General features: G+C 46.5%; 1 protein-coding gene across 1 annotated transcript in view; it reads left to right on the top strand.

Moving 5' to 3' along the window:
* Positions 1-18752, top strand: part of NINL (ninein like) — a 129594-nt gene that overhangs the window by 60570 nt on the left and 50272 nt on the right. The window contains exons 3-5 of the mRNA XM_023193474.2: positions 9714-9810; positions 12107-12279; positions 14210-14276. Coding sequence (XP_023049242.2) covers positions 9714-9810; positions 12107-12279; positions 14210-14276 — 337 coding nt within the window. The remainder of the gene's footprint in view (positions 1-9713; positions 9811-12106; positions 12280-14209; positions 14277-18752) is intronic.

The following is an 18752-nucleotide window of genomic DNA, read 5'->3' as shown; positions in this document are numbered from 1 at the left end:
GGAGGCTGAGGCAGGAGAATGGCGTAAACCCGGGAGGCGGAGCTTGCAGTGAGCTGAGATCCGGTCACTGCACTCCAGCCCGGGCGACAGAGCGAGACTCCGCCTCAAAAAAAAAAAAAAAGATTACTTGTTTTTAATATGGTAACTTCCAGAGGTTTGGTTTTGTTTTTCCAGAAAGATATTTTAGTGATTTGTCACAGGGGCAGAATGTGAAGGGGTTTGGTATGGGCCAGTGGTGTGTGGCTCACAAAGACCACATGGGTTGGGCCTGCGAGCAGCTCACGCTGGTAATCAGAGAGAGTGTCACAGTCTCTTGAAGGCAGATTGTCTTATACAATTTCACAGTTTGAAGTGCATCTAGGAGTTGGACAAAACAATTGCAAGCTGCTGTTGAAAGAATGAAGGATACCAATGTCCAAAAGTATCCCATAATTTCATCTAGGCCAGATAGAAAATGTGAAATTGGAGGGTTCTTTTCTATCAGAAGGTCAAGATCATCTAGAATGGGAATCTTGGTCCTAGACTGCAACCTGCTTTCATGATCAAAACGCTAAGAAGCACCTCCCCGTTCCTACTTCTTAAACGTGCCTGGATGTTAGTGCTAACAGCAGTGCCTTATCTTGTTGGTCATCTTAACTTTGAAGGAATAATATTTTTTCTACAAAACTCAGTATTTTCTTTTGTTTGTTTTTTTGGGACAGTCTCACTTTGTCATCCAGGCTGGAGTGTAGTGGAGCCATCTCGGCTCACTGCAACCTTCACCTCGCAGGCTCAAGTGATCCTCCTGCCTCAGTCCCCCAAGTAGCTGGGACTACACGCCTGCGCCATCACACCCGGCTAATTTTTGTATTTTTTTGTAGAGATGGGGTTTTGCCATGCTATACAGGCTGGTCTCAAACGCCTGAGCTCTAGTGATCCACCTGCCTTGGCCTTCCAAAGTGCTATGATTACAAGTGTGAGCCACCACACCTGCCAGTATTTTTATTTTGAATGGGGGAAAAAAAAACCAGCCAGTAAATTTTCCTGAAATGTCCCTTGGGCCAAAACAGATGAAGAAAAGAACCACTCACTGCTGGCCTAGTAGAGAGTCCGGGTGAATCTGACCTCTTGTTAGTTCCTCAAGGAAGCCTCACCTGCCCTGTCAGCAGGCCACTGTGCCTCCCTCATAAGGAACTCTCCTCAGGCAAATTCATGTCCTTTCTCTGACTTTGTTTTCTATTCCTGCCTTTTTAAATGCGCTTAAGAAAGCAAATGTGTTATTGATAGATAATGATCTAGCCTCTCTTGATATCACCTGGAAGTGTGTTTGGGACATAGATGAGCAAAAGGCACATTGGTGAAAAATCAACGCTCTGGTTATTTAAGTAATACAGACAAATGGTCCAGTTTTTATATATGTATATATTTTAATTTGAGTCTGTGTCTTACTGAATTGATATTTGAAAAATCAAGAATTTGGAAATCAAACTTTGGAAAATTCAAAACCAGAAGAGTAACTTTTGAGTCCACGTTCAGATTGCAGGCTCTGCTGATTGAATAAGCCATGTCATTCCCAAGGCTTTCTTCATTTTATATTTATAGGAATGATACAAGACAGAAACATCCAATTATGATAGAATAACCATGATTAGTATTAGAGCATCAGCAAGGAGAAAAATTCGCTTGGGTTATGTGAGATTTCTGACTTGAACCCTGTCGCACGCGTCCTGAAAAGCGGCTCAGGCCGGGCGCGGTGGCTCAAGCCTGTAATCCCAGCACTTTGGGAGGCCGAGACGGGCGGATCACAAGGTCAGGAGATCGAGACCATCCTGGCTAACACGGTGAAACCCCGTCTCTACTAAAAATACAAAAAACTAGCCGGGCGAGGTGGCGGGCGCCTGTAGTCCCAGCTACTCCGGAGGCTGAGGCAGGAGAATGGCGTAAACCCGGGAGGCGGAACTTGCAGTGAGCTGAGATCCGGCCACTGCACTCCAGCCCGGGCGACAGAGCAAGACTCCGTCTCACAAAAAAAAAAAAAAAAAAAAAAAAGCGGCTCATCTGAGATGGAATTTCCTTCAGGAGGCTTGAGGCTTCTCATATGTTTGTGAGGAGGGGATGACAAGAAAGTTGGGTACCACAGCGGTGACAGGAGCCGGGCCCTTTCTGACACAGCTCACCCTGGGACAGCCATGCATGTCTGGCCATCATCCGTCTGTCTGTCCCAGCTCCATCCCCTCCTACAGTCATAATTTTCTGTTCCCAGAAAGTAAGTCAGATGTTAGATAAATTAAGAAGTAACTTTGCACTAGTGCTCTTGACTGTGCTCTGACGTTATCTTTCTCTTCTCTCTGTAACATTTTCAGAGCACCCTGCCAATGCTGCAGGTGCCTAGCACTCACCTCTCCCTGCCTGTCCCTTGATCCTATCTCCTCGGAGATGGTTAGTCATGGTGGACGATTTTTCTTTTTTTTTTTTTTTTTTGAGACGGAGTCTCGCTCTGTCGCCCGGGCTGGAGTGCAGTGGCTGGATCTCAGATCTCAGCTCACTGCAAGCTCCGCCTCCTGGGTTTACGCCATTCTCCTGCCTCAGCCTCCCGAGTAGCTGAGACTACAGGCGCCAGCCACCTCACCCGGCTAGCTTTTTGTATTTTTTAATAGAGACGGGGTTTCACCGTGTTAGCCAGGATGGTCTCGAACTCCTGACCTCGTGATCTGCCTGTCTCGGCCTCCCAAAGTGCTGGGATTACAGGCTTGAGCCACCACGCCCAGCCGGACGATTTTTCTTTTCAGGCTCTGCTTGCTTCTCTGCTTCGTCCCACAGGGCAGAGCTCCCACAGCCCCTGTAGGTGGAACATCATACAGAGATTTAAGGGAAGCGGTATCAAGCCAGAAATATCCATATAGGTGTCCCCACTTCTCTACAAGAAACCCAATGGTAGAGATTTCAGGGAGTCTCAAAGAAAACCAAGATAAACTCTTTATCCAGGAGAATGGATTGGCTTTTCGATTCAAATACTACACATCCAGGTCAAGTGCAGTGGCTCACGCCTGTCGTCCCAGCACTTTGGAAGGCCAAGGTGGGCGGATCACGAGTTCAGGAGTTGGAGACCAGCCTGACCAATGTGGTGAAACCCTGTGTCTACTGAAAATACAAAATTAGCTGGGCGTGGTGGCGCGCACCTGTAATCCCAGCTACTCAGGAGGCTGAGGCAGGAGAATCGCTTGAACCTGGGAGGTGGAGGTTGCAGTGAACCAGGATCACGCCATTGCACTCCAGCCTGGGCGACAGAGCAAGACTCCATCTCAAAAAACAAACAAACAAACCAATACTACATATCCAGTCCTTGTAGTAATTAACATATATGATATTATATAAATGTTACTGATACAGAAATCTCATAAAAATGAAACAGGCTAGGTGCGGTGGCTCACACATGTAATCCCAGCACTTTGGGAGGCCAAGTGAGAGGATTGCTTAAGTCTAGGAGTTCAAGATTAGCTTGGGCAACAGAGTGAGACCTCGTCTCTACAGAAAAATCTTAAAGGTAGCTGGGTGTCGTGGCACGCACCTGTAATTCCAGTGACTGTGAGTCTGAGCTGGGAGGATTGCTTGAGCCCAGGAGTTTGAGGCTGTAGTGAGGTGTGATTGTGTCACTGCATTCCAGCCTGGGCAGCAGCATGAGACCCTGTCTCATATATATATATATGTAAATATATAATGTTGTCTCATATATATATATATATATATATATATATATATATATATATATATTCAGAGAAAAAAAAAGATGGTCATATCTGTATTGAACAGGTACAAACCTTTTTCTTCTCACTATTTCCTAAACAATGCAGCCTAACAACTATTTACATAGTATTTATATTGTACTGGCTATTGTAAGTAATCTAGAGCTAATTTAAAATATACAGGAGGATGTGCGTAGGTTATATGCAAATACTACATTTTATACAAAGGACTTGAGCATCTGTGGGGTTTGGTATCTGCCAAGGGTCCTGGAACCAATCCCCCAGGGATACTGAGGGACAATTGTAATTTGAAGATGAAAGTACCTCTAGATCACAGATTCCAGTCCCTTTACTTTGTGGTGAATGAGTCTGAGATCATGCGGAGATGGGATGGTGTATCTTATTGGTAAAATATTTGAATATATGGGATTGCTGCTCGCCTTTTGTGAACTGTAAAGGAGGACATAAGAAAACAAACAAGTGTGGTCAAGATGGTGTCAGACTGAAGTGACACCAGACTGGGCCATCTGATCCCACTGCTCTTTGATGGATGGAAGAAAGTCAGCTGGTAATTATTACCAACAACACAAAAGAATCTGTGATTAGAACAAGCAAAATTGCAATTTCATTATTTGTCTAGTATTTGACATCTATTTTTGGGGGGGGACTTACTATGTGCTAGGCAACACCAGATGCTAAGGATGCAAGGAGGAAAGACCCACAGTTTCTATCTTCCTGTGAAATGACATGCATTCAAGGGATGCATTCTAGCATTCATTCAGACAGGAAAAGTTTGGAAACAGCTTTTTCAGTATGGGATCGTTTACATAATCCTGGGAGCTCCATTTGTTGAAATCTTTTGCAGCCGTGAAAAAAGGAAGAAGTAGTTCAGATGTTCTGATAGTGGCAAGTGAGCTAACTCAGGCCAAGCTTTCAAGGAGGACTACTAGAAAAACTGAACAAAATAATAAAAACAAATATTTTGAAAACAGTAAAGAGCAAATAAATCAGTGAGAAATTGCCAGTACTTTGGCAGGCCAAAGCAGGAGAATCACTTGAGCTCAGGAGTTCAAGACCAGTCTGGCCAACATGGCCAGACTTTGTCTCTACTAAAAATAAAAAACAATTAGCTGGGGGGCGGGGTGGTACACACATGTAGACCCAGCTACTCAGGAGGCCAAGGTGGAAGATCACTTGAGCTTGGGAGACTGAGGCTGCAGCGAGCTATGATTGTGCCCATTGCCCTCCAGCTTGGTGATAGAGTGAGATCTTGTCTCAGAAACAAAGAAAAAAAAAGTGTAGTAAATTAAGTACCCAGAGAGGTAAGGTTAGCACACAAAAGCCCATTTTCCTTGAGAATATTTTGTGATTTTAAGTAAGCAACTGAGAAATTGACCTGTGGCTTTGAGGACCTCAAAGGGCCCCAGAAACATATGTCAAAACCTGGACTCACTTAAGGTAGAAACCCAGGGTTGGCAAACCAACCCCAAATTTAAGGAAGAATCCTGAAGGGTAAGACCTGTATGGTAAAGATGAATTGCAGTCAGTCATTATACTGCTTTGTGGTCTGATCTTATATCCCTCAGTACACTAGATAATCTCAAATCCTGCACTTAGATTACTGGCACTTCATGGATAGGCACCTAGCCAAAGCAAACAAGAAAAGTGCCATCATCCCAAATCTGAAATTATTCCTAACTAATAGTCAAATACAATGACCAGCATACGATAAAGGATAACTGGGCAAAGAAACAAGACAGGATGAGCAAGAACCAGCAGAAACAACTGACAATGGAAGCAGACCCACAAAGATGTGAGATATTAGAATTGTTGGGCACAAAATATAAAACAACTATAGTTACTATATTAGAGATTTTTTTTTTTTTTTTTGAGACGGAGTCTCGCTCTGTCACCCAGGCTGGAGTGCTGTGGCCGGATCTCAGCTCACTGCAAGCTCCACCCTCCGGGTTCACGCCATTCTCCTGCCTCAGCCTCCCAGGTAGCTGGGACTACAGGCGCCGCCACGTCGCCCAGCTAGTTTTTTGTAGTTTTTAGTAGAGACGGGGTTTCACCGTGTTAGCCAGGATGGTCTCGATCTCCTGACCTCGTGATCCGCCCGTCTCGGCCTCCCAAAGTGCTGGGATTACAGGCTTGAGCCACCGCGCCTGGCCTAGAGATTTTTTAAAGCTTAAAAATATCTATAAGAACTCTAAAAAGTGAAGTAACAAATCTGAACAATGAACCAAATAAAATGTCTAGAATTGAAAAGTATGATCACCAAAATTTAAATAGAAGCATTTAAGAGCAGATTAGACACAGCTGAAGAAACCATTCATTAACTGGAGTCATCCAGAATGCAGCATGAAGATATAAAAAGAGGTGGTACAGATGGTGTGAGAAAGTCCAGCATCCCTTTAACTGGAGTCCCAGAAGGAAACAAGTGAATGCTAGAGGGGCATTGTGTGAAGAAGTAATAGCTAAAATATTTTCAGGACAGATGAAACACACTTCTTGGGATTCTAAAAGCCCGTGGAATAAAGAGACATCTATATCTGGCGTACTATGTGAAACTGAAGGAAAACAAACAGAGAGAATATCTTAAAAACAGCCAGAAGTGGGTACACAGGATCTCTTTGCATTTTTCTTACAACTGCATATGGATCTATAATGATCTCAAGATGAAAAGTTTAATAATTTTAAAAGGGAAGCTAGAGAAAAGACATATCCTAAAAGTGAGCCATAGTTAGATTGACCATTGCTTTCTCTAATATAACAGTAGAAGTCAGAAGACAGTGGAAAGATATCTCCAATATGCTAGAGGAAAATAATTGCCAACCTGAATTTCATACCGAGTAAAAATAACGTTTAAGAATAAAGGTGAGGCCGGGCGCGGTGGCTCAAGCCTGTAATCCCAGCACTTTGGGAGGCCGAGACGGGCGGATCACGAGGTCAGGAGTTCCAGACCATCCTGGCTAACACGGTGAAACCCCGTCTCTACTAAAAAATACAAAAAGTTAGCCGGGCGAGGTGGCTGGCGCCTGTAGTCCCAGCTACTCGGGAGGCTGAGGCAGGAGAATGGCGTAAACCCGGGAGGCGGAGCTTGCAGTGAGCTGAGATCCGGCCACTGCACTCCAGCCTGGGCGACAGAGCGAGACTCCGTCTCAAAAAAAAAAAAAAGAATAAAGGTGAAAGAATGCCTCCGTGAGAAGGAGAGTTCTGCTTAGCAGTGAAAGGATATAGAGGCAAAGACATCCAATAAATATTTGTTGAGTCCCTACTATATGCTACTAAAGTGAGGTCACATTTTAACTGGGGGGCAGAAAATAAGCAAATGCATGTATAATTTAATTCAGATAGTAATACATGTGTGTCCCAGGCAGAGGTGTCTGCAAAGAAACAGCCACATTTTGCATTCAATGGCAGCAACAGAGATGTGCTCATGCAAATTCTTGGCCAGATTTTGGAAGCCTACTTGGACCTATGGCCCCAAACCTTCTCCAACACTTAGTGGTGATATTTTGACCAATCTAATAGCCCTTCTGTTGATTTCTTTCTGTGTGACTTTCACTGAAGCGTACCTACAGAAAAGAGCATGTTTCCAAGTGTACAAGGTCAGTGAATATTCCAAACGGAGTGCACCTTTGTAACCATCACACCCTTATCCCTCATCGTGTCTTTTTGGTTCTTCTGCTACCAAAGGTTAACCACTGTCTGGACACCAACACCATAGATTTTTTTTTTTGCCTGTTTCTGAATTTTATATAAATTCTGTATTTTAATACAGCACGTACTCAGTACATACCCTCTGCCTTTTTTTTTCTTTTCTTTTTTTTTTTGAGACAGGGTCTCACTTTGTCACCCAGGCATGATCTTGGCTCACTGTAGCCTTGACCTCCTGGGCTCAAGCAATCCTCCTCCCTCAGCCCCCCAGGTAGCTGGGTCTACAGGCATGCGCCACCATGCCTGGCTAATTATTGTGTTTTTTTGTAGAGATGAGGTTTCACTATGTTGCCCAGGCTGGTCTCCAACTCCTGAGCTCAAGCAATCACCCTGCCTCTGCCTCCCAAAGTGCTGGGATTACAGTGGGATTACAGGCATGAGCCACCGCACGTGGCCATTCTCTGGCTTCTTTACTCAATAGTATGTCTCTGAGATACAATCATGTTACTGTGTCTATTGGTGGTTTGTTCTTTTTCATTGTCATGTATTTCATTGTATGACTATGCTTGTATCAATTTGTTTATCCATTCTGTTTGAATGAACAGCAGAGTCATTTCCACTATTCTAAAAGGATAATTTATAAGTTATAAATGATTTCTTTGTTAAAAAAAGAATTGATGTAAAATAAAAACATGTTAGACAAAAAAATTGGCACTGGCATATTCAAGAAAAACAAAGTTCTGAAGGATGTATTTTAAATAGTTGGAAAATTATTCCAGATGGAAAGTCAGAAATGCAAGAAGAAAAAGAGAATAAGTATGTGGATAATTCTAAATGAACATTATATAAAACCAAAAATAGTGTTTTGTGAGGGTTTAAAACATATAGAAATAAAATATGTGATAACAAAGACATTGAAGTCAGGAGTGTGGTAACTGGAGCTAATATATTTCACTGGCTTTATATTATCATAGAAGAGGGTAAAAGTATTGATTAATAGTCAACTTTGGTAAACTAAGAATGGATGTTGTAATTTTAGGGTAATCAGTAGAAAAGTGGAAATAGACTATGTAACTTTTTTTTTTTTGAGACAGTCTCGCTCTGTTGCCCAGGTTGGAGTGCAATGGCACTATCTTGGCTCACTGCAACCTCTGCCTCCTGGGTTCAAGTGATTCTTCTGCCTCAGCCTCAAGTAGCTAGGATTACAGGCACACGCCAGCATGCCCGGCTAATTTTTGTATTTTTAGTAGAGATGGGGTCTCACCATATTGGCCAGGCTGGTCTTGAACTCCTGACCTCACGTGATCCACCTGCCTTAGCCTCCCAATGTGCTGGGATTACAGACATGAGCCACCATGCCTGGCCATAACATCTAAATTAATAAGAGAAAAGTGAAATCCTAAAATAGTGAATGCAAAGGCGGGGTGGGGGAAGGGAGAGAAAAAGCAAGCAAGTCAAATTGAAAGCAGAAAGCAAAATAGTCCATTTAAATCTAGTAAGTCAGTAATCACGTAAAATGTAATTAGATTACATATTTAAGTTGAAGGATAAAGTTTGTCAGATTGGACAAAATCCAACTGTTACTATTCATAAGAGACATATCTAAAACATAAATATATAAAAAATTGGAATTAAAAGTTCAATAAAAAGATATCGTGTAAATACTGACCAAAAGAAAGCTGGGGTAGTTTCTCGATAGAAGAGAAAATGGACTTTATGGTGAAAAGCTTTACTGAATTAAAGAGTGTGAGCGTTTTATTATAATAAAAGGTTTAGTTCACCAAGGAAATATGCCCTATTGGCACATTCTGTGGCCCAGCAATCCCCTCCTCAGGTGGGTACCGTAACGAAGCCTCTGAGGACACAGAGAAGCTGAATGAAACTAAGCTTCAGGCATGCATGCAAATGAGGTCTAGAAAAGCAAGGCAGCTGTCACCATAAAAGTCAGGGTAAGGTTCAGGAGATGTAGGGGGAAGGGTCGTGGTGGAGAGGCCTTCTGCAAGTGCTGGCGGCGTTGGGGACACCATGGGGGCGTTCACCTTACGTGTAACATTTCGTGGTCATCAGATCCCTCTTTCCTAATTATGTTGTTTGATTTACAAAATTGTTGATAGTGTTTATTTGGTGGTAGGATTATGGTCCACTTTTACTTTCCTTATCACGCTCTTCTATTTTTAAAAATCTGAAGTAAATATTTGAAAACATGACTGTTCTCGTTCTAAAAGGCAATAATAATATGTTTCTATCTGAGAGAAAATCCAAAAGATTCGCTTATGAAATGTATGATCTGTTGAAAGTGACATTGTCCTCTCTCACCTTCAATTCACCCAGGTTAACTTTGAGGAATTTAAGGAAGGTTTCGTGGCTGTGTTGTCATCAAATGCTGGTGTTCGCCCCTCAGATGAAGACAGTAGTTCTTTGGAATCAGGTAAGAGGATTTAATCCTATTGGCTATATTTGCTTTTCATTATTTGTTTGTTAACTTTTGGAGTGTGATATTCTAATGAAAGAATCCAGCAGTTCTGAAAACTGAATTCTACCTTACTTTCTGTCACCCACAAGGTATATGGACTTGGAAAAAACACTTGATGTTTTTTCTTCCTTTGTTTATTTGTGAAATGGTGTCATATAATAATGCACGCTGTGCCCGCCATGGATGATGACACTGCACTGTGCTGATGTAACTGATCAGAATCCTGTTACAGGGACAGGGCTGCTGGGACACAGGCTACGTCCCTAAGTGGAAGTGGCATCCTTGGGGAAAGCCACCTGACCTTGGTTCCAGCCTCAAGGTGCCAAGATGGTAACAGGCTGTGGGCGAGGTCAGCGGGAGGGCTGCCAGGCCTGGAGTGTTGAGGTCGTGGTGGCCTGCTTCTTGGTTGCAGGTGGCCTCATGTCAAGAGGGTGTGAAATGGGGGTGGCTCTTTCCCTTTTGCAGGGGTGTTGTGTTTGTGGTATTGATTGGTGTGTCACAGAGGGAGCGCTTCCCTCATGTCTCACAGCAGGATGTCCTGGTCAGGAGGGGTGTGTGGCAGTAGATAAGGCTGTCACAGGGTTTGGGGCAGAGGACGGGAAAGCGGAAGGGACCAGGCTCACACAGAGGTTTTCTGTGTGAGCATATGGCATTGAGCTTTGTGTACATTTACAAAGAGTCCAGTTAACCCTCATGGAAATCCTGTGGCATTACTTACCATACCAGTTATTCAGATGAGGAAACTGAGGCCCCAGGTGAGAAGAGAAGTTGGCTTGAGTTCCTTCCTCCCTGAAAATGGATTTTTCTTTTCTACCACATGGCCAGGCTGCAAATTTTCCAAATTTTCACACTTTGCTTCCCTTTTAAATATAAATTTTAGTTTCAGATCATCTCTTTGCTCATGAATATAAGCATATGCTGTTAGAAGTAGCCAGGGCACATCTTGAATGCCTTGCTGCTTAGAAATTTCTTACATCAGATACTCTAAATCATTTCTCTCAAGTTCAAAGTTTCACAGATCTCTAGGGCAAAGGCAAAATGCCACTAGGCTCTTTGCTAAAGGGTAGCAAGTGTGACCTTTTTCCAGTTCCCAGTATGCTCCTTATCTCCATTTGAGACTGCTGCAGTCAGGACTTCATTGTCTATATCACTATTAACATTTTGGTCACATCAGTTTAACATGACTCTAGAAGGTTACAAACTTTCCCACATCTTCCTGTCTTCTTCTAAGCCCTCCAAACTGTCCCGACTTCTGCCTGTTATCCAATTCCAAAGCTGCTTCCACGTTTTCATGTATCTTTGTAGCAATGCTCCACTCCTGGTGCCAATTTTTCTGTGTTAGTCTGTTTTCGCATTGCTATAAGGAACTACCTGAGACTGGGTAATTTATTTTTAAAGAAGAGTTTTAATTGACTCACAGTTCCTCAGACTGTACAGGAGGCCTGGCTGGGGATGCCTCAGGAAATTCACAATCATGGCAGAAGGTGAAGGGGAAGCAGGCATGTCTTACATGAATGGAGAAGGAGGAAGAGAGAGCAGGGGAAGGTGCTACACACTTTTAAACAATCACATCTCATGAGAACTCACTATCATGAGAACAGCAATTGGGAAATCCAACTGTGTGATCCAATCACCTCCCACCAGACCCCTCCTCCAACGCTGATGATTACAATTTGACATGAGATTTGGGTGGGGACACAGAGCCAAACCATATTAACCTCCCATATGCTCAGACCCTTCTGGTGAGAGTGTGCTAGGCCAGTCCTTGCTGATGCCTGCTGTCTTGGGGTGATTGTTAATCAGGCCCATGATGACCCTGTCCCAGTGGGGTGAGAGAGATTCTGGTCGCCCTGCGTTATTGTCAGCTGCCTGAAATGTCAGTTGACATTTAGCGTGTTCAGTCAGGTTACTGAGAGTCAGGTGTATATGTTCTTGGATTTTTGGAGGTTTTGTTGCTCTTTTGCATAGATAGCTAGCAAAAGATGCTTGAAAAAGTGTAAATAGCAGATAGAGTTTAGGGGAAAGTCCTCCTCTCCCCACCCTTGCTTTCTCACTCTTCCAACCAAGGTCATAGAATTGCCATTGTTGCCTGTTTCTCAGGTCTTTCCAGATGCTTCTGTGTGCAGAGCAGTGCATGTTTGGGAGGCGCACTCGGTGCTGAGTGTGCATCTTCTCAGAGTGTACCTGCTGGCCTGCACGGGCCCATAACTGCTATAAAGGACCCCCTCCAAACTTCCTGTTTTCTTTCCAGCTGCCTCCAGTGCTATCCCTCCAAAGTACGTGAATGGTTCTAAGTGGTACGGCCGTCGGAGCCGGCCCGAGCTATGTGACACTACCGCAGAAGCCAGACACGTGCCCGAGCAGCAAACCCAGACCAGCCTGAAAAGTCAGCTCTGGCGCCCAGCGTCTCTGGATAGCGTGGAGGTGGGTCAGGCCCCTCTCCCACCCCAGCTGCCCAGTGTTGGGAATAACAAATGCTTCCTTTCATCCCTGTTTGTAGCACGTGATCACAAGATGTGGGGAGGGCAGGGCACTCTCAGGCACCTTGAGCACCAGAAGCTTGGTCACTTTGGGGAATACCATTTCATTTAAATTGGGTCTGGTTGTCTTCAGGACAGTCCTGGCCACAGGATTCTCTCCTGAATTGGTACAATAGAGAATTTGTGCATCAATCCTTTGTGTACAATATCTCTTTTTCCCCGATACCACCACCAACTCTAGAAGGCAATGTTTATGGCTTCATGGGAGTGAAGGGTCAACGTACTAAGAGTAGAAAAGGGAAGATGCCTTTTTGAAACAGCCTCGAGGTCAGGAGTGTGAGTGTGTCAACCCCCAGCCCTGCCTATGTTGAACACTTAGTTATACTGAGGCCCAGCACTTACAACTGGCCTGTATGAGCCAATGCCTCCTGGGGCCTTGGAAGTTGCCTCCCTGTCCCCCAGTCTCCCTGGGTCATTTGCTGCAGGTGGCTGGTATGCAGGGATCACCCAGTGAGGGGGGGATGGGCCCAGGAGATGGCTGCTAGAGTCTCGTGGGGCTTCATGTTAAGAAATATGTCCATGGGGCAGGTCCACAGCTTGTAAGTTAAGCATGGACTGGGTCGAACCATTTTCAAGGATTCCAAAAGGTTCCTGGTTCCTGCTGTCTGTACCGTCAGCTTCTGCCAGGTGGGTCTCCATCAGGAGCACCTCCTTCTTAGGTCGGGGCCCCAGGTGGACTTGTTTACCATTTGTCTTCACCATTTGTGGAGGCAAAGAGGAAAAACAACCAAAATATATTTAAATCTTAGAGTCTCTTTTCTCAGGGGCATGTGACATCTAGGCGATGCCAGTAAATCCAGAATATTCCTTTTTCGTTCTGTTTTAAAAATTTGGACCTCAGGGATGGAGAGAGAGTGAATCTACTCCTTGTGGTGGATCTTCATTGGTGCCATTCTGCTTCTTAAATCATCTTTGATTCCCAAAACCTGAACACGGGGAAAGCCGCCTTTAGGGTTGTCAGTGCAGTTGAACTCAAAAAATGGGTTTCAGTATTTATCACCAACTCACAGATTCTCCCCAGTCAGAGCCAGTGCCAGCTTTGAAGCATACAGAGTCTTGGTCACCAGGCATCCATTCCACAGTCAGTTGTGGGGACATGCAACACCCGGACAAAAGCAGACTTTGACTCTGGTTGGCTGACGCAGTCACTGCAGCACGAGGTTTTTACTCAAGTCGCATGTTTCTTGATGGCCCCGGCTCTTGTCTTGGGTGCAGGTTTGCAAAGGCTGCTGGGGTGTGAGGTGATTACCAGGTGCTGTGCTATCCCGAGCCCTTGAAGGGATACGGAAACCTGCTCTCTCACCTTGCGACTGTTTGCTGAACTGATGTGGTTGATGAGGGAAAGGTGCAGAGAGGCGTGTTGCAGGCATCGTATGGAGAGTGTGTCCCAAGACTGAATGATTGACTGTGGCTGCAGGGCTGGTTTCTTTCAAGTGCTGGATCTGAAGCCATCACCAGCATCACCATGCAGAGGGGGACAGGCTTCTCTGCTGCTAGGACACAAGTGTTTGATTGTATTTGCAGGGTCAACTGTTGACGAATGGATTTATGTTGAGGAGCGTGAGCGTGCGGAACAAGGCGTGTCCCCTGTCTCCCTGGCCCAGCCCCTCGCTGCTGCTAGGCGGGGCTCACTTGGGGCTGCTAGCTGGCATGCAGGGCAGCCCCAAAGTGGGGGTGGGCTTTTCCCCTGAGGGATTGACTCCATACTCAGCCATCTGCCACTTCCCCAAACATCCTGCTCTCTTTGTTCCTGGTGCTCCGTCCCCAGCAGCACCCCCTGGAACTCACAGCCTTCTCTCTGCATCTTTCTGCAGAGTCTCAAGTCAGATGAAGAGGCCGAGAGCACTAAAGAAGCTCAGAATGAATTATTCGAAGCACAAGGTAAAGCCTCAGCCTCGCATTTGGTGCTCTCTGCCTTTGCCCAGAGCTTTGAAAGCTGAAGAGCCGGGTCACTGGGCACTACACACCACAAGTTTAATTTCCTGGGAAATGCGTAGGGTGGGTTGTGTCCTGCTGGATTCCTCCTTCTCCAGGAGTGGTCAGAATGTCATCATCTCAGCAGTGAGGCCATCACTCGGTCCTCATCCTCCCAAGGTCAGACCCTGGGGCAGAGGCCCGTGGCCGAGGGAGCAGTGTGGTTCGTCACACTTTATGGTCTGCAAGTACCGATGTGACCCTAGCTGGCAGGTGTGGCCCTGTGGTTTCAGGCAGGAGGGCCTTGCTTGGCCCTGTCACCTCAGACTGCCCCTACACCTCCTTTCTGGCACGCTGGGCTAGATACAGCCTCTCCCCTGCTGTGCAGGGGCATTCTTAGCACCCACCAGGGTTTCATCTGTCCCACAAATGGAGTGTAATACCTGGTCCTGGAGCTTAGAGCCTTACGTAGCAGCCAGAAGGCCAGCAGCTGGGACACAGAAGCAAATCACAGGGTGCAGCTCACAGCGCTGTGCAGCGTGCAGGGGAGGCTCACCATCTGTGCTGCTGTGGCGCCCTCTGCAAGATCTGGCATTTTGGGAAGAGAAGCTACATGCAGGGGCATGATCGAGACTTCAGCTCCCTCACCACGTTTCAGGAGTGACATGCATTACATGTGTTGTGGGGACAGAAAGCTAGACAAAAAAACTTCCCAGTGGATCCCCCTGGGGAGAGGAACAAAGGCTCTGGTAGAGGGGGACTTCTTTTTAATTTTAATTATCTTGTGCTTGCCTATAATACTTCCTTGACATTAAAAAGCAAACAAAAATATTAATTGTGAATCCTAGAGTATTTTGGATAGAAAAGACCAACACCTATGCAAACAATGCAAAAACAGAAGACTCCATAGAAGTGACTGCTGACTTACCTGATGCCTGCAGGAGTGAAGAAAGGGGCCCCACAGAGAGGTGGGTGTGAGAGGATCAGCCTGGTGGCCAGACGCTGAGCTCTGAGGAACTACCCAGGTGTGAAGCTGGCAACCTGGCTAACCCTTGCAGCAGGCTTGGCATAATCCGAGCATCCCTCCTCTCAGAGCAGCTTGGGGCTCAGGGGTGAGGTCTTGCTGAGCTTGGTAACAAGAGCTGAGGTTCACACCAGGCTCTTATGATCACAGCACAAGCTTTTACATCGCTGCTGCAGAGCTTCTCCGAGGAGCAGGGCTACAGTGCTCAAGGAAGGATTGGAGAAGGTGAGAGACGTAGGATGGACTCCATTTCATCTAGGGCCTCTGTTGGGACACTTGAAGGCTGGGTCTGAAATCATATGAAGCGTCACTGATGCGTCTGGGCTGGAGGAGCTCAGCTGAGGACAGCCTCGGAGGGGTTGCAGCAGGCCTCAGCGTGGCTGGGCTTCCTTACAGCATGGTGGCTCTGGGTAGTCAACTGCCTCACCTGGTGGCTCAGGGCCCTAAGGACACGTTGTCCCAAAAACAGGGCTGGGATTTCCTCACTGAGTTCAGGCCAGCCTCAAAGTCACAAAGCATCCCTTCCACCATGTTCTATTGATCAAAGCTGTCACAAGGCTACCAGATTCAAGGAGAAGGGACACAGAACTGAAGCAAAGAGTGTCAAAGAAATTTGAAGCCGCATTTCCAAACTGCCTCACATGGGCAGGCTGAAAGCAAGAAGGAAGGCAAAGAGGGGAGAAGTTAGAACAGGGGGGTGTCATGTGCTTCAGGAAACAGGAAGGCTGGAGGCATTGATGGATGTGTAGGGAGCAAACTGCGGGATCCTTAGCAGCCAGGCATGTAAGGTGCAGGTATAGGGGAGTGCAGGTGGCTGCCATGGCCTTTGAGGAGGCAGTGATGGGAGGAGCTAGTATTTCAGGGTGCAGAGACGCAGGTGACTGGGGAGGAGAGGCTGGAGCCCAGCTGAACGCTGAGAGCCCTCTTCAGGCTGCCAGCGCCCCCGTCTCCCCCTGTTGCAGAAGGATCAGGGTGGCAGCGTTGGGTGTGTCCCCTTGCAGGAGGCATGAGGCCATCCCAGGAAGTCATCAGGCTGCAGGCGGCACTGGATCCCACCGGTGAGGCGTGGCAGGGTCAGTGGCTCCCAGTCAGTGCCCTGTACCCCAGGAACCCCCAACCCCAGACAGGGTGCCCTGCCATTCTCTTTGCTCTGGGCTGCTGCAGGCCAGGCAGGCCGCTGACCATGCAGGGCAGGGAGTAGCGCTGGTCTGTGTTCCTTAGTCCTGTGAGCAGTTTCACTGTCTTTCCAGGCTTTTCCATGTGAGTCAGTGGATGCCCTAATGAGGCCTCCCCACACAGGTGGTCACATGGGCTGACTGTGCAGAAACATATAGCTTGGATAGAGGGCATTGCCCGGGGATTTCTGCCAGAGTAAACGGTTAGCACCCCTTGGACCATGGTCCTTGAATGCCTGGGCCATTTGTTGTTCAACTTTTTTTTTTTTTTTTTTTGAGGCAGAGTCTCACTCTGTCGCCCAGGCTGGAGTGCAGTGGCGTGATCTCGGCTCACTGCAAGCTCTGCCTCCCACGTTCATGCCATTCTCCTGCCTCAGCCTCCCAAGTAGCTGGGACTACAGGCGCCCGCCACCACACCCGGCTAATTTTTTGTATTTTTAGTAGAGACGGGGTTTCACCGTGTTAGCCAGGATGGTCTCGAGATCTCCTGACCTCGTGATCCGCCCGCCTCAGCCTCCCAAAGTGTAGGGATTACAGGCGTGAGCCACCGCGCCCGGCCTTTGTTCAACTTTTATCTCAGTAAATGTCAGGGGAACTGACCTGAGCTTCCAGCTGTGGTGCTGAACAAAGCAGGCAGACTCCTATGTGCTGAGAAAAGTCAGCCAAGCCACTGTGTCTTCCATCCTTGACTTGATGTCTAGATCTAGGGCAGCGAAGGGAAGGGCTCGCAGGAGGAGGCTGTTTTTCACCCAGTGATTTCAGTGCTCTCTGCCTGGAGAGCAGGTCGGGGTTCCTCCCAGCAGTTTACAGAAAGCTTTGTGCAGGATCAGAGCTGACAGACGCTAGTGCGCACACACTCGTTGCAAGCTCAGAGGACTTGCCCGACCTCTTCTGCCAGCCTGGGAAATAACCCAGTATCAGGATTGCTTTCACATTTTTTCCTTGGAGATTTCAGGCACCTTAGGCTGGAAGGCACCTCGGAGGTGGCCTTTTCTTACCCGTCCCTTTCCTCTTGTTTTCCTCAACCCAACCCACAGTGTCATTTGTGAGCACACAGTCTGCCTTCCTTTGGGGGATGGTGGCTTTCCTGTTACCAGCAGGATTATCAGTAATTCATGCCCACATGGCTCATCTACCTGAAGGATCCAGACCGCTGAAGCAGAACTGCAACACTAAAGTCTGTGTTGGGTGGAAGCAGACATGTCCCTGCTCTGGGCTAGGTGGTGTGGACGAGGCATGGAGGAACGTCTGGCTGGACACATAGCTCACCATGGGAACACGTCTGGCTGGACAGCTGGCTCACCACAGACACTTTCTCTCGGATACCCGGTGTCTGTCCTCATTCTCAAGCTGTTTCCACAGCTTCAAACACATCAAGAAGACAAGCGACTGAAGACAAAGGTTAGGAAAAGTGGCCTTCCACCACGCGAGCCCACTGATGAGTCCTAAAGACACCAGTGCCTCCTGAGTGAGGCGCGGAGGACACAGTGCCACCTGCAGAGCATTTATGCCAAACAAACAAATGAACTTGAGCCTGCAGCCAACCTAGACTTTGATGCTAACTCAGGTTTTCAGGAAATGTTAAGGATGGAGGAGCTTGTTAGACGATAACACGGGGAAGCAGGCAGATAGATCCGGATGTGGAACATTCCACAGAACAGTGGGTCTGATTTCTTTAAAAAGGCATGAGCTGTGGGGATTTGGGAGAGGTGCTTGTGACTGAAAGATGTGAGAGGAATAACAGCCAAGGGCACCCTGAGGAGTTTGGATGCTGGTTCAAACAAATCAGCTGTAAGAATATATTTTCGAGATGCTTGGGAAAATCCTGTTGATTTTGTTAGGTGTGATAGTGGCATTGTGGTGATGTAAGAATATATATATATTTTTTCTAGAGATATGGATCAAATATGTGGGGGAGAAGTAACATGAGATCTGTGATTTCAAATAACCGAGATGGATCCCGACTCATGGTGTTTTGACTCAACGATTTTTCAACTTTGTGATGGTGTGAGGTCGACATGCATTCAGTAGAAGCCGTCCTTCGGTGTCCGTGCGACTGTTCTGATCTTCACTTTCAGTACAGTGTTCAGTAGATTACATGAGACATTGAACACATTAGTCTAAAATAGGCTTTGTGTTAGAGCATTTTGCCCCACTGTCGGTTAGTGTGTTCTGAGATGTGTAAGGTAGGCCAGGCCCAGCTTCATAGCTGGGTTAGGTGATGTCAGTGGGTTCGGTATATTC

The sequence above is a fragment of the Piliocolobus tephrosceles genome, chromosome 20, assembly GCF_002776525.5.
Source record: "Piliocolobus tephrosceles isolate RC106 chromosome 20, ASM277652v3, whole genome shotgun sequence".
Lineage (NCBI taxonomy): Eukaryota > Metazoa > Chordata > Mammalia > Primates > Cercopithecidae > Piliocolobus > Piliocolobus tephrosceles.
The sequence above is the reverse complement of the archived record's forward strand: the minus strand, read 5'-3'. Positions and strand labels throughout refer to the sequence as shown.